The 15,717-nt window shown below is 38.5% G+C and overlaps 2 protein-coding genes across 5 annotated transcripts in view; both read left to right on the top strand.

The window, feature by feature from the left end:
* The window catches only part of LOC109053382 (dual specificity protein phosphatase 8-like), a 48,684-nt gene extending 42,586 nt beyond the window's left edge, over positions 1-6,098 (top strand). For all 4 annotated transcript variants that reach the window (XM_042715686.1, XM_042715687.1, XM_042715688.1 and 1 more), the window contains 4 exons: positions 1,695-1,861; positions 1,960-2,119; positions 2,285-2,408; positions 2,662-6,098. In XM_042715686.1, the coding sequence (XP_042571620.1) occupies positions 1,695-1,861; positions 1,960-2,119; positions 2,285-2,408; positions 2,662-3,730 (1,520 nt within the window). In that variant the 3' untranslated portion in view covers positions 3,731-6,098. The remainder of the gene's footprint in view (positions 1-1,694; positions 1,862-1,959; positions 2,120-2,284; positions 2,409-2,661) is intronic.
* A 5,561-nt stretch (positions 6,099-11,659) lies between these two features.
* The window catches only part of LOC109053360 (MOB kinase activator 2-like), a 48,060-nt gene continuing 44,002 nt past the window's right edge, over positions 11,660-15,717 (top strand). Inside the window, exon 1 of the mRNA XM_019070761.2 lies at positions 11,660-11,984. Coding sequence (XP_018926306.1) covers positions 11,968-11,984 — 17 coding nt within the window. The 5' untranslated portion in view covers positions 11,660-11,967. The remainder of the gene's footprint in view (positions 11,985-15,717) is intronic.

The raw sequence follows: 15,717 nt of genomic DNA, 5'->3' as shown, positions 1-15,717 counted from the left end.
TTGAGTTGAAGGAAGAGGGATGGGAGGTCAGCATTGCTTCCCTGTTTTAGCAAAAGTATTGCATTTGAGAAATGTGGGAAAGGAAGTCTGTTTCAACAAGCTTTAACTAGGCAAAATTTGGAGTCTTACTTTGGTATTTCTGACAGTGTTGACATAATGACTAACCCTTTATAGGCAGTTATGTCACTAGGCCGGTGAGGGGAGTTATAGTTGGGGGATGGGGAGCATACTTCCAGGATCTGATGGTTGTATCAATGTGTTCGAATGTATTTGTGTGTGTGTGTGTGGTTTGGGGGGAAGGGTGTATTTGAACCAGTATGGGGGTCGTAGAACATTTGGTCGGCAGTCATTCATCTACTGCTGGTTTCGAGAGCGTATGGAGGAGGCACCAGGGGCCCGTTGGTTCTGCTTGAGTGACATGCAAATCACCTCTCAGTCTTCTGTGTTGAGAGATGATGTCATTGTACAGGCCTTTGCCATTAATAGCAGGAAACAGGACCAGGCACCGCCAAACAAACAAGAGTTGTTTAGATGGTGATTTGCACATGGATGAGAGGGACAGGTGTTCCTCGTTGTCAGTTAAGGAAAAGCAGGTGGCTTTTAAAGTTCCAGTTAATTGATGTCTGATTTGTCACCCTTTATATAGACTCTGGATGATGTCATGCAATAACGTTGAACGTGGCTGACGTTTGTCTTTGTTGTAAACCTTCTTATCACCTCACTCTTTATTTGCCATGACTCATTGGATTGACTTGTTTGTTTTAACTCCTCCCACCCGGATCTGTTTAACACAGTCACTTTTGTTTGTACTATTGCTATTGCTGTAACAAATTGTTTCTTGGATGGGATGAAATGATTTCATGGCTCCCTGGTTGACTGCTGTGTGTGCATGCTCCCAGGGTTACCATGTCCCAGATTCTCATGGAGCTCATCTGAGATTAAGGTCTAAACGCATCTGCTGGGGCTCACGCTTTCTGGCAGCATTGCACAGCTCAGTGAAGACTTTACTTTCTTTTTCTGCAATTCCATTCCACTTGTCCATCTTTCCCTGTTCCACATATGTATTCTAGTTCAGCTGCTTATAGATGCACATGTGAATGCATTTGCAGATTTTTACCTTGCATTTGTATGTATGTTGCTGTCCAGACACCCAACTCCCTATGAATCAAGGGATTGGTCTGCACCTGTGACCACCCTCATTCTCTAAGCCTGACGCAATTGTTCAGTTGAGGATATTAGGTCATTCAGGAAAAGGAGCTCCAGCAGACGAATGCCAAAACTGGAGCCACCCGCCTCTTAAACAGACAGAATCCTTCTTTAGACTAACTGGCCTTTGCTTGACTGTTGTGTTTGTACATGCACTGACCTAAATCGGCATAATCTTGTTCAGAACACCTGAATCCTCTCTTGCATGAGTTTGACAAATGATGTGTGACAACAGCATATCCTTTGTTAGTATGAAAGCTTTTGACTTGAAATATGCCTCTTATTATTATAGGTTAGTGCCTCTTTGTTAACTCCTTGTCCTGCTTGAGATATTTTGAGTTGCATCCTTTACATAAAGACTTAGGTTACAACAATAATGTTGACAGTCGCCAAATCCAGCGCTCTTGTTGGTCTTGTCTTTCTTCTATCACATAGGTAGGAGGTCATTTTGTTCCTAACAGCTTCTCTCATTTTCTGTGTTTCTTTAGGTGGTTTTGCAGCATTCTCATCCTGTTTTCCGGGCCTGTGTGAAGGCAAGCCAGTGGCCACTCTGCCTATGAGCTTGTCTCAGCCATGTCTGCCTGTGGCAAACGTTGGTCCCACACGAATCCTGCCCCATCTCTACCTAGGCTCTCAAAAAGATGTGCTCAACAAGGTACAACTGACTGTAACAAAGGTCTTGGAATGTTAGAAACTTCCAAAACAGGAGTAATCACGTTGCATAATTCATGCCTTGGTTCTTTGCACTGTCAGGATCTGATGGCTCAAAACGGCATCACATATGTGTTAAATGCGAGCAACACCTGCCCAAAGCCAGAGTTCATCTCCGAAAGCCATTTCATGCGCATTCCCGTCAATGACAACTACTGTGAAAAACTCCTGCCATGGCTAGACAAAACCAACGAGTTTATTGGTAAGAACAACTTGTGACAATAGGAGAAGTGATTTTAGTTTCCCTTCCCTTCCCTTTGATTGATTTTCTTCAAGTGAACTTAAAACGTTAGCATGAAAAGTGAGTAGCATCCTTTTTCTTGCATGTGTTTTGTGTTTGCTCACGTGTTTCCCTTCTCCCTTTCAGACAAAGCCAAGGTTTCCAACTGTCGAGTCATTGTCCATTGTTTAGCTGGCATCTCCAGGTCCGCTACCATTGCCATCGCTTATATCATGAAGACAATGGGCTTGTCATCAGATGATGCGTACAGGTAAACTCACTCAGACACCCTGCAGCTTGAATTGCAAAGTCTCAGAAAGACATTTTCTGCTAGCTGTAATTTTATAGCCATTTCCTCCAACATGTAAAATGGATCACGTAGAAACTTGTAAACAATACCTGTCTTGGCCTTCCTAAACACTTCCTTAGCTTACATGATGCATCTTTGTGTTGAAGATGTCTTTCTTTCCATATATGTGAATTTGTCCTTACGGTAATCATTCTTACTCTTCTTGTGTGTCCAGGTTTGTGAAGGACCGCAGACCTTCAATATCACCCAACTTCAACTTCCTGGGGCAGCTGCTGGAGTTCGAGAAAGGTCTGAGGTTGCTAAAGGCTCTGTCCTCAGGGCAAGAGAAGTTGGAGCAGTTGAAGGAATTGTCACAACCTAGAGGAGAATCTTCTAGTGATCCTGAAAAGGCTCGTCTGGGGGCTGAGAAGGATAGCACAGATTTGGACACCAAGCTACCTTCTCCAACCTCCCTCCAGCAGGGCTTTAATGGCTTGAATCTGTCGGCGGAGCGTATCCTAGACACCAACCGGCTCAAACGCTCTTTCTCACTTGACATCAAATCCGTCTATGAGCCCAACCACTGTCCTCGTCTCACGCCCACTCATAACGAGGATGTTCCCAAACTCTGCAAGCTGGATAGCCCAGAAGCTGGAGAAGCCAATGGTGTCTGCCATTACTCACCTGTTTCCATAAGCCCTGCTTCAGCTGAATCTCCAGGCCTCTTTCCTGAGAGCAGCTCCCGACCTCGTTCACGGAGGAAAAGCAAGCACAATGGTAGCAGTGCTGGAAGTTCTCCCATGCACTCGCACAGCCTAAACTATGGACACTCGCTCCCTACACACAAAAGTCCCAGTCTTGATGACAATCTGAAGCCCTCTCTGCTGCTCAGCCTTCCTACTGTGGGCACCGGGCCCATGTGGACCAAGCATAGAGACACCGTACAGGCCACAACCCCTGTTACGCCAACAGGCGAAGCCCCTTGGTTCTACAGCTCGGAGTCAATGAACAGTAACGGAGGTGGAGGAGGGGCGGTACACTTTCCTGCACTAGGGTGTAGCAGCCTCCCTGGACCATGCGATGCTGTGCGTCTGCGGGACAAGGTGGGGGAGCCACGGGACTCGAGGGGCAGCTGGCACGAGGATGCTCCCACTTCCAGTGCTGCCGATAAGCAGTTCAAGCGGCGCAGCTGTCAGATGGAGTTTGAAGAGGGGATATCGGAGACACGTTCAAGGGAGGAACTGGGAAAGATCAGCAAACAGTCCAGCTTCTCTGGAAGCATGGAAATCATCGAAGTGTCCTGACATCACCTGCACGGCCCCTGGGGACTTTTTCATACAGACAGACAGGCGCTACTTATGAGTAAGGATGACTAAGAGTGGGCCTGGCAAGGCTGTGGAACATTCATATTAGTTCATAGGATTGTCGATAATAAGCGGTTCTCAGAAATGGGACTTTCTTTTTTCTTTTTTTGTCTTTTTAAGCCGGTGGAACCGGACGCAGATTGACTTTGCTTTGTCTTTCTACTGTTTTTAAGCCATAGCCTTCCCCAGATGACAATGAGCTGAGACTACAGTTGCAGAATCCCTTGTTTCCTCACACTAGAAACAGAACCCCCCCACCCCCATTCCTCATAAAAGCATTACCAGCCTTTTGGTGTATTAAGAATCAAGCATGGCTGTTATGCTCACACTTGTTTCTTTTATTATGCTGCCCTGGACTTACAAGTTACACCGCCACAGCACAAGGAGTCAGCACAGACTAAGCCATGGTGGTACATGCTTTTACTGGCTGAATGAAGGCCTCTTTGTGCAGTGCTCATGTCCACCCTGCTCCTGTATCCCAGCATTCATGGAATCCTGGAGGAGGAACCAGGCATGCCATGAAGGAAACGCATTGTGGACGCTTTCCTATAATGTTCTCTGTCACTCTTTTGTTACCCAGATTTCAGGGTCTTGTCCTTCCCCTCCTGTGCCCAAGTGGTGATGCTCGAACTGTTGTGCAACCCACGTTCCTCTCACTAAGCATGCGTCAAGGCTGCTGTTTTAATTACAAACAAATAGTATATGAACTATACACAGTGATTTCAATGGACGTTTAATTATTTTCTTTTTTTTCTTTTCATTTTCTTAGTTTCTGGTTTTAATTTATTCTACTGGTTCATTCTGGTAATGAGAAATAATATAAAGATTGTGGAGTTTTTATTTTTCCTCTTTTTCAGTGTTGATCTTTTTTTTTTCAGTGATTTACAAAAATACACTCACAAAACCGATACGCAACTACAAGCAATATGTGTTTTTACTTCTTTTTTTTGTCCTCTTTTTTCTTTATATGGGAGTGCGGTTATTACCAGGAATTATCTGATGTTTAAATGCACTTTCTGTTGCTTTAAGAGGGAAGTTTTGGGACGTTCACATTAAAAGGGTACCACAACGCTTTACAAAAAATCATGTGTAACCATTGATGTCCTGCAGTGTGTCACAAACTAAAGCATTTGGTATGGCTTTCGTTTGTCTCTCCAGCCTGCTGGTTTGAATTATTAAAGACTTTAATCCAGCATGAATAATCTAGAGTAATCTAGAGGAATATGTATGATACCCCGGCATTGTAAAATGAGTAGCGACTCATTTTGATTTTCAAGAATTTGATTTTTGTATTAACAAGCACACAAGACAAAATGAAGGGGGGAAAAATGACAGGGACTTTAAAGAGGTTTGTCTGTGTCCCCCATTTGTTCTGCATATTTATGACATTATTTATTGTTTGTTTGGGTCTGATTGCAGAAGGATGTGTGGATGGATGTTGTGAATGACTGAAAGATGGACCCTTTGCAGATGCTCTTAGAAAACGGCATCTTGGAGAAGAGATAAACTCCTAACCTTTTCATTGGCAAAAAAAAAAAAAAATTTTACATTATTGGATCATAAACTTTATATGAAAGACAAGTAACTGATAAGAACAGAATCTGCACTATGGTGACAATACATTCTGCTTGCTTTCTTCTCAGGGGAGCTTTTAATGAGTCAATTACATGTCTGAGCTTTCTCTTTTTATCCCTTTTCTTCATCTCTTTTTAGCACCGATTTCTCTTCTACACTTGCTCTCCTTCGCTCACCTTTTCCCTTCATCCTCTCTGTTTCTCTCAAAATCTCTAGAATGCTCCAAAGGTTAAATATAACACAGAAAGGGTGTGTGTGTGTGAATGGGATTGCCCTCTCCGTGGGAGATAGTTCAGCAATTTATTTATGTCTGTATTTTTTTCAGTTAGCTTTTCTGTATGGCAAATCTTGTATTTGTGCTGCTGTATTTTTTTTCCTTGTGTAAGACATTACCTATATTTCCTTTACCTTCCCTGTACTATACATTTTTAAAGACCTTGTTATTATTATTTAAAACATGTAATAAAAGATGCAGGCTGTCATTTTTGCTGAAATTGTTAAATAGCTGGCAACTAATTATTATTATCATTATTATTATTATTATTATTATATGTTGTGTGAATAGCATCGTATCAACAAAACTAATTGATATAGAGATTTTTTTAAAGAGAAAATCTTGATACCTTAGGCTGCTTGAAGCAAAATACCTCAGGTTCTTTTGAAAGGCTTGTTCCTCCCCATGTACCCATTTTGTGACGATGAAACAAAATACAAACATTACAAAATATGAAAATGTTTCGTTATTTCTTTTTCTTTGATTTTTGTAGTAACATAGTAACAACTGTTTTTTTATGAATGATCAATATTATCATTTATTTTTGCATACTGTAAATAATTCTTTACCATTCCGTTAATGTGAAGGTTAAAGAGTTTTGTACAGTTTAGTTTGGAAGCTTGTTTCTTCCAAAGGATGAAAAAAATAAAAAAAAGGTAATTTTTATCTCTTTTTTTTCTGACAATTCTGCCTTTTTCTCTGAATTCTGAGAAAAATGTTGTAATTGCAATATAAACTGTAAGAATGTAAGAGGAAAAAAGAGATAAATTCATCATTAGTTTTTTATTTCGGTGGCAGAAACCATCTTAGAAACGAGTTCTTCTGATAATGCTCCATTAAAATTGTAAAGATACCTAGAACGTAAACAAAAAAATGAAAACCTTGAGTTGATCTGAAGTGAAAGTGACATACAGCCAAGTATGGTGACCCATACTCAGAATTCATGCTCTGCATTTAACCCATCCATAGTGCACACACACAGCAGTGAACACACACACACCGTGAACACACACCCGGAGCAGTTGAATGTTATGGAAGCCCATTTCTGCCATGTGCTATAGCTACAGCCAGAAATTTACAAGAATTTAACAGTAGTTGATTATTATCATAACAAACTTAATTTGGCAATGATGTGTGACATACAGTGTAGTGTGTACTTAGTGGGATTTGCATACCTGACCTCTGATGCAGTTCTGCATATACTCCACATGTTTTGGAGGTCTCTTCTGCTGTAACTCCTCACCATTGTTCTCCTCAATAAAGACCCGTCTTTATAGTCTGCCCCCTGCGAAAGAGAAGGTGGTATAAAAACCTGAGTGAACACAACACTCTAACAGTGCTGAGTCCAAGCAGCTGCCCACGTACAACACACACAACACTGCGGGGTCAAGGTGAAACCCAGCAGTAAGAAAGGCCTTCGTATGACCAGGAACACTAAAAAATTCCCCGCATCCCACTTGAGAATACCATTCTGTTCTCACTCGGTTTTTTTTTTTTTTTTTTTTCATTCCTCATCTTGTTCTTGAATGTGAGCGCAGTGAATAAGAAACTGGTCTGTGTAATATGTTAACAGAACAAATTTGACTTTGTATAAACAAATGAAGGCATATGATATGAGGTGTGGGTGATTCATACATGCACCCGTGTGACGTAATCTGATATTTGTTGAGTAAGTCGATTGAAGCAGTGTGTTTGGACTGCGTGTTCTGGAGAGATAATGATTACGAAAGCCCAGCTGATGATGACCGCATGATGACATTCAGCCGACACAAAAGACTGTCCTGTCTAACTCTCTCACGTCACCATCAAAGCTCAAACATCCACTTTTAACAGGAATGCTGTGGCTACCAGATTTCATCCTCCTTGCTAAATGGGCTCAAATAGAAATATAGAAACACTTATAATAAATTGTCATCAACAAATATTTTAAAATAGAACAGTAGTTCATATATATGAATATATTCTTTTATAATGCAACAATTTTCGAAATTTCTAATGTTATTAGACAATTATTATAAATAATATTTTATATTTAACTCTCACCAGAAATATTATTAAAAATAAACTTTTTCTCTTTCAGTGTGCCTTTGGTTCAAAAGTTACCGGTTTGTTATTTTCAGAAGAATAAAAATGAATTATGTTAGAATTTAATAAACCATATTTCATTCTGCCTAATTAACACTGTGGAGGTTTTTGTCTAAGTGTAAGAAAAGTGTGTTTTTGTAAGCGATTGGATGTGAGAGTGACAAGTTCCTCTGAAGCTGACTGTTCCCAGATGCAGCCGTGTTGTGTGCCAGAGTGCTCTCCGATCTCAGAGTTTATATATGGTGTCTTATAAAACTGTTACGTCATAGCAACAGTTCTCTTCAGTTGAGTTTGCTGGAGTTGGTAGTTAACTTTCCGTGGGATTTCTCGCCCCATTGCCTGTGTCCTCGAATGACCGTAAATCAAAAGCATGTGAAAATGTTTCTTCACTATAAAAGAAAAACCACAGGGACTTACCATAACAAATTTTATGAACTTTTGGTGCCACAAAAATTATGTACTCATGCACTTTATGGCATTTTTATGTTATGTTAGTGTGGCTGCCTTCCAATGTAAACTCAAATTAAAAGAGTTTTGCCATAATATTCATTTCCCATAACTTAAAATCGACCAACAACTTCTAGACCTCATTACAAACCTGCAGTGTAATTATTTTAATGGCTGTTTGACCAGCAGCTGATGTTCCCTTGAGCGCAACGTTTAGCAGCTTTCAAGTGCTAATGCTACAAGTTACCCTCCATTCAGATACTGTATAAAACTTAGAAAAGTGCTAATCAGATTGAACTGGATGGTGCATTTTTTAAAGAATGTTTTGTTCTGAGGTCAGTTAGATGTGTTCAGTGTTGGGGGTAACGGAAATTACATAATCAGATTACTTTTTTCAAGTAACTAGTAAAGTCATGCATTTCTTTAAAATTTTCATTACTTACATGCATTACTTTCCATAAAGAGTAAGTTAAAAAAGTAGTTACTTTTTATGGGGTAACGCAATATTGTTATGCATTACTTTTAAAAGTATCTTTAAAAATAATATTTCTTTAAACATATCTAAAAATTGATTTAAAAATATCTGTCCCCCTGAAAATGGGGGTGTTGGCCTTCTTGACAGTTTTGTCGGCCTTTGTATGGTGCTGCCATCTGTTGGTGACGTTGTTCCTGGTTTATTTGTCATCGAGGAGGTGGAATAGCGGTCATGTTTATTCAGATCACCTCTTTCTCCTTCCACATACATCACGTCTGCTCTCCTGTGATTTCAATGATGCCAATGAAAGGAGACACCATTTATAATTGTCAGGTGGGCCAGATGTGCTCTTGAATCACAGGTAGGTCTGAGTCCTCAGGCGCCGAGCACATCGCTCAGGGGAAGACAGGAGACGGCGTGTCTGGAATCAGAGAGATGTGTATTGATTTGTACAGTATTCGCACAAGGTAAATGTCTAAAGGGAATCAACCTTGTGTGCTAAGATTTCACGTAAGACCTGGTCATAACCTTAAAGGAATGGTTCTGTCATATTTTACTCATCCTTGTGTCATCCCAAATCCAAAAGACTTTCAAAACAAAGAGAAGTTTAATAGTATGTCCAGGCTGTCCTTTTCCATATAATGAAAGTGAATGGGGACTGGGGCTCCAAAAATAAGCATCATAAAGACTTGTGAGCTCTATTTTAAGTCTTTGTGTGAGGAACAGAATGCAATTTAAGTAACTATTTGTAGCCAGGAGACATGCAGTCATTGAAACTGGCTCGACACATCTTGAGATGGCATGCTTTATATAAATGTTCGCTATAGATTTGCTCTGTTTTACACACAAAGCTGTTAGAGGACTTCATGAACAATATAACTATTCATTCATTTGCACTGATAATTAATAAATTTAATTGTTTTTTATATATTTATTCATTTGCACTGATAATTAATATTGTCGTCACTAATATAACTATTCATTCATTTGCACTGATAATTAATAAATGAAAATAATGTATTTTAATGTCAAGATGTGTTGAGTCATCAAATTTAATAATATATATATTTTTAAAAGGTTAGAACATCAAATTTCAGGTGGCACTTTCAGGCGGGGTTGGAATACCATATTAATGTGTAAAAATCTGCCATAGAGATGTGCTGCCAGTCGCGTTTGCAATGACATAATCATGTCTACAGCGCCATCTGTTGGTAGGATGAGAGATTGTTCTTTATTCCTTGACTGGAACGTTGACAACTTTGACTGTGAATTTTGAAATAAGTATGAAATGATAAATAAATAAACATATAACATAGTTATAGAATATGTATCAGTTAAATATTAAGTGAATAGACCTGAAAAGCAAGAATGAATTCTGAAACATATGCTAGAAATTATGGGGGGGAAAAAATATTTAAAACATATATTTTATAACGTGTTCTGTGGCTCAGTGGTAAAGCATTGTGTTGGAAGCGCAAAAGGTTGTGGGTTCAATTCCCAGGGAACACACATACTGATTAAAAAAAAAAGTATAGCCTGAATGCTCTGTAAGTTGCTTTTAAGCGTCTGCTAAATGTAAATGCATATATTTTAAAGGGGTCATATGATGCTGCTAAAAAGAACATTATTTTGTGTATTTGGTGTAATGAAATGTGTTTATGCAGTTTCAGGTAAAAAAAAAAAACATTATTTTCCACATACTGTATATTATTGTGTCTCCTCTATGCCCCGCCTTCTGAAACACATTGATTTTCACAAAGCTCATCTCTCTGAAAAGCGAGGTGTGCTGTGATTGGCCAGCTATCCAGTGAGTTGTGATTGGCTGAATGCCTCAAGTGTGAGACGGAAATGTTACGCCTCTTAACATACTGTGATGCCCTGTCCGGCCGGAGCGATGAGACATAAACATAAAACCCATTATAAACGTGATATAAACATGATTTTTTTTTTTGAAGGCAAAAACAAAGTAGTTTCGCTTTCTCAACGAAACAGCGTCACACACCGCGGCCTTGAGTGAGCAGTGGCCGGCTTGAGAACGGTGCGGCAGGCAGATTCTACGAAGCCATGTTGCTTGCGGCAACCACATGTGATGACCCCGGGCTTGAGTCCACTTCGTCCACAGTGAAAGCCGATTTGGCAATTCACAGTGCAAAGTTGATACTGTATATTTTCTCAGCGACCAGCACGGACCAGCTCCAGGCATGACGAAGCGGATATCGTCCTCTTTTGGAAGGCCAAACAAAGTAGTTTAGCTTTCACAGTGAAACACACAGCGTCTATATGACATGGTGGCGGCGGCAACAACAATACTGCAACGAGAATAAAAGGTACGCCTTCTTTCTTTGCGTGAACATCTGGGTGGCATTATGCAAATCTTCCCACACAGTGATGTAGAGATGTGGGGGCGTGTTATATAGAGCCGTTTCAGGGAGGCGTGGACGAGTGTTAACTTTTATAAAGAATATCTCTTTAGATTTGAGACTTTAGTCTTTGTAACTTCACAGATCTTCTTTATTCACCAAGAGCTTGTAACACTCCAAAGAGAAAGAAAAATTTGAAATTGCATCATATGACCCCTTTAAAGAGTGAAGGAAAAAAGGCACTCATTATTATTGCTATTTATTAATAACAATAATAATAATAATAATAATAATAATAATAATAATAATAATAAATTAAATTAAGAAAGAAGAGGGTTGGAGAAAGAGAAATAAGTATTTATTAAATGTAATATCTCGCAGGATGTTTGTGTTTATTTCTGACTGCAGCTGAGGTGAACAATGACATGCACGGAAGCGACGGTTGGGGGGGGGGGATCAGTGGCTGTGTCTCAACACCTAGTACGCTGCCTAACTAGACTGGATTCTTGAACAATATATATTTTTTTATTGGAATTTTTATTTTTTATTTTTTTGGCTCGTTCCGTCCTTCAGTGCAGATAGTCGTCTCGCTGAGCTTTGAGACACAGTCCGTGTTCACTTCCGGATTCCCGAAATCAAGCAGCAGCGGGACCCAAGCATTAGACACTCAAGTGTAGGCTACTTCAAGCCTGCCTTACAGACACGGAGCACAAGGCGGCATCCCCCAGCACGAGCAGCGCAGTACTGACAGCTCAGCCCCACCAGCCCTCACATCACCCGCTGCTGAGTTTACAGCGAGGCTCTAGAATAGAAAGCATTCAAATCAATGAGGAGCAGCTCCGTGGCCAGAACTGTTAGACTTTTAGGCACCTCTCCATAAAGACCAAATCCAGCCCTGGATATAATTTGAGACAGCCGGTTAAAGTCAAAGCAGAGCTGGCGTGGATCAGCTGCAGGCAGCATGGACTGGTTGATGGGGTGAGTTCAATATGAAATATTTTGGCCACTTATAAATCATCACGTATGCGTTTGTGGAGTTTTATGTCACATCACATTTAAGCGCAAATTAAAGTTATTTTTCTTAAAAGTGAATGAGCTTTAAAATTTAGTAGAATATAAACTCTGCTTATTGAATGTATTGAATTGAATTGAAAGCGGCTCAGTCATTCTGTAGCATATTGTCTGACATTAAAATTTTCCATAACTTTAAAAAGAACATGGTACCTTGTGCTACTTGTGTGGTTTTTTTCATGACATCCTGCCACATGAGAAGCAACACCCTGACCTGTCAGGTTATTTCAGGTCAAGAAGTGATCAGAAGACTTAAGTGTTTGTCACTGATGTATTACAGATCCAATAAGACCTTTACTTTTTGATACTAAGTTAGTTTTTGAGATTTTCTCTCAGGTATCGGCGAATGGTTTGATGGATGTCTTTAATGATGTTTTTTTTATATTTTATTGATTTTATTTTTTGTTTTTTTTTTTTTTTTGTTTTTTTTTGATTTGAGTTTTTCTTTGAGGTTTGTTTGTATGAAGTACTGTATGCATGGTTGGTTTATCTTAAAAGGGTAGTTCACCAAAAAATAAAATGCATCATTAGGGTTTCAGACCTGTATTTCATTCTTCTGTGGAACACAAAAGAACATATTTAGAAAAAATTAATTTTTGCCATACAATGAAAGTCAGTGGGGTCCAAAACAACATTGGACCCCATTGACTTTCACTGTATGGACAAAAATAAGAATTATCTTTAAAATATTCATACCTGTTTGGAAACACAAACAGGGTGAGTAATGATGACAGGATGTTCATTTATGGCTGAACTATCCCTTTAAATGTGCAGTAAGTAGAGTTCATATCAGTAAATTCATATAAGTGTCTTCATAAAAGCTGTTTTATTCTGCATAAAGTTGGACCCCCTTCGTGGTGGTAGCCATATTGATATCACTTGACTTCCTGAATAATACTCACTTTATCTTGGTAGCCTCCTATTATTGGACACTTCTGGTTAAAGGATGTTAAACTCCTTTATCGTGGTTGGTGAGTTGCATAAATCATTAGGAGTTAATTCAAATGTCAAAATCGTTAATTTCATGTGTGATGTATCTTTATGATTCTGTACTGATAGTGTATCAGGGTCGTTTTGTACATTGTTCAATACCTATCATGTTTTAGTTCAGCTGACATATTTTGCTTCATGCAGGTCTACTCATTCTCAGTAGTCAGGATGACAGATGTTCAAGCTGATGGTTAGGATTTGCAGGACAGTAAAGACACTGTTATTTTTAATGTTGACTGTCTGTGGTTCAAGCTTTATATTTGGTTGTTTCATATCAACTGCAGGATCAGATCTGCTCAGAGCCTCACTATTCTTCTTTTGGATAATATTGCCATTTAAAATGGCACTTACTTTTATCTGCCTGCCTTTAATTCATCGAGTAATTGCATGTGCAAAGCAATGCTTATATGAGCAGGCTGATGCTAGGTTACTGCTCTCATATAACAGTACAATTATTGGTAGATATATTTGTATTTATTATTTATGATATGTACATTGTAATGGTAACTAAATCAATTAAAATATGTGTGTATATATATTTATATATATATTTATATTTTTTTGTAACAAACAATATATATGATATATATATAATTTTATTATGATTTGTATTTATTAATTAATTATTTTGCTGCAGAATTGACTAATGAATGATGTCTTATTGTGTTACACCATTGCCCAGCTGCTTTAATTTACATCATTAGGTAAAAGTTTAATTAATTAGAATTTTTTTTTTTTTTTTTTTTTTACACCATTGAAAAAGCTGCTTTAATGAAAACTTATTTCTGCTATGGAATAAAATATATTATTGTGAGTTTATATCTCACAGTTACAAGGGAAAAAGTCAAAATTGTAAGATAAATAGGCGCAATTACTGATTTATTTTATTTTATTTATTTTATTTTATTTTTTATTCCTTGACAGAAATAAGATTTTCCATAGATTTTAATCATCTTAATTGTTGTCTTCTGAGCAAAGTTGAGTTTATAAGAGCTTTGTGAACTCCCATCTGCACTCCCATTGGTTGTTGCTGCATTATGCCACTGCTCATTTGTAGAGGTCGACCGATAGTGGATTTTACCGATACTGATAGCTAGGCTGGACCACACTGGCCGATACGGATTAATCAACCGATAGTTTTAAAAATTGATACTAAATGAAAACTAAAACATTGTTTTACAATTTTTTAAAAAACAGTAGCAATACTGAACCATACTTTGTAAATGAATAAACATATTAATATTAATTATTATATTGATTATTAAAGTTATTTCATAGTTTACTAATGTTAAAAAAAGAAACTTTAAAATTTAAATATGTAGGCTATTAGTATTAGTAAATGTTGAAATGAACAAACTAGGAACAATACTTCTACAGCTTTTATTAATATTACAAATGGACACTTACTGTTAAGTATTACCATTTAATTTCAACAGTCATGCTTAAAGATGGCCATCTTTAAATATCTACAGTGCACAAGGCCATAACATTAAAATTACACACATAGATTATTGATATTGTATGTGTACTCTCACACTTTATTTGCTTCTATTTTAGAACACTGCATGATTATCTATTCAAAATAATATATATTACACACTGGGCAAAAGTGCAGCGCTGTGTCTAGGAGAAGTCACACACCAGACACGTCACGTTCAATTCAAGCAGCGGTCTTAAACTATTTATTTAATCACCAAATGGAGTTTGCTTCAAGAATGAACAATCACCAAACGGAGTTTGCTTCAAGAATGAACAATGTGGCATAAATGAGTTTGAAGTTTGGTATTTTGAAAAACAGCAAAGGGGAAGAGAAAGTGTGATCTGTATTACAGCTTTCTATATGAAGCATACAGACTTTATTAGAACCAGAGAAAGAGCACAATACATAATTTATAGCCTAGGGTGAAGTCATTATCTACATTAACAATGATTTGGGATAAATATAATATAATTTAACTGAAAACTGTGAATGGCGCTCTGTTCCGCGGCAGAATTTTCTGTTGGCTGCATTGAAATGCGCTTTTGAAGTTTCCCGCTATGTGCTCTGATTTCCGCCTCTAGAGGCTGCTCTCATACTGTATAATGACAGCAGACCCTTCTCAGCCACTCCAGCATTGGACGCAACCCGAAAAACTATCGGCATGGATCTTTTCCGATAACCGATAGTTCCGCCAATCAACTATCTGTGCCGATTAATCAGCAAAACGATGAATCGGTCGACCTCTACTCATATGCATAAAGTGATCTATCTGTTGCTCATGTTGGATTCAAATCTTATTAATGCAACTCTTATTAAAAAAAAAAAAATAATGACTTGCAGTAGGGCTGTGCGATTAATCAAAATCGTAATAAAATCACGATTTGAGGGTGCGCGATTTCTAAATCGCTTTATAGCACGATTTTCCGCGGTCCCGACCTGCCGCAGTATGCTATCTTATCCAATCAGAATGCAGTGCTCCTAAGTGGAGAGCGAGAACAGAACAGACTGGGCATATGTTCACACACTTTCTGTGATGTGTATTTTTTCCAAGCCCATGTTAATGGATCAGAGCGTTCACACTGCACGCGGTAAAAGATGTGAACAGAAAAGGTTAGAAATCGAAAAGTGCGAAAAGAATGAATATCTAGCGCATGAGCATAGAGAGAGTTG

This window comes from Cyprinus carpio, chromosome A25 (assembly GCF_018340385.1).
Source record: "Cyprinus carpio isolate SPL01 chromosome A25, ASM1834038v1, whole genome shotgun sequence".
Taxonomy (NCBI): domain Eukaryota; kingdom Metazoa; phylum Chordata; class Actinopteri; order Cypriniformes; family Cyprinidae; genus Cyprinus; species Cyprinus carpio.
Note: the sequence above shows the minus strand (reverse complement) of the source record. Positions and strands in the feature narration are given on the sequence as shown.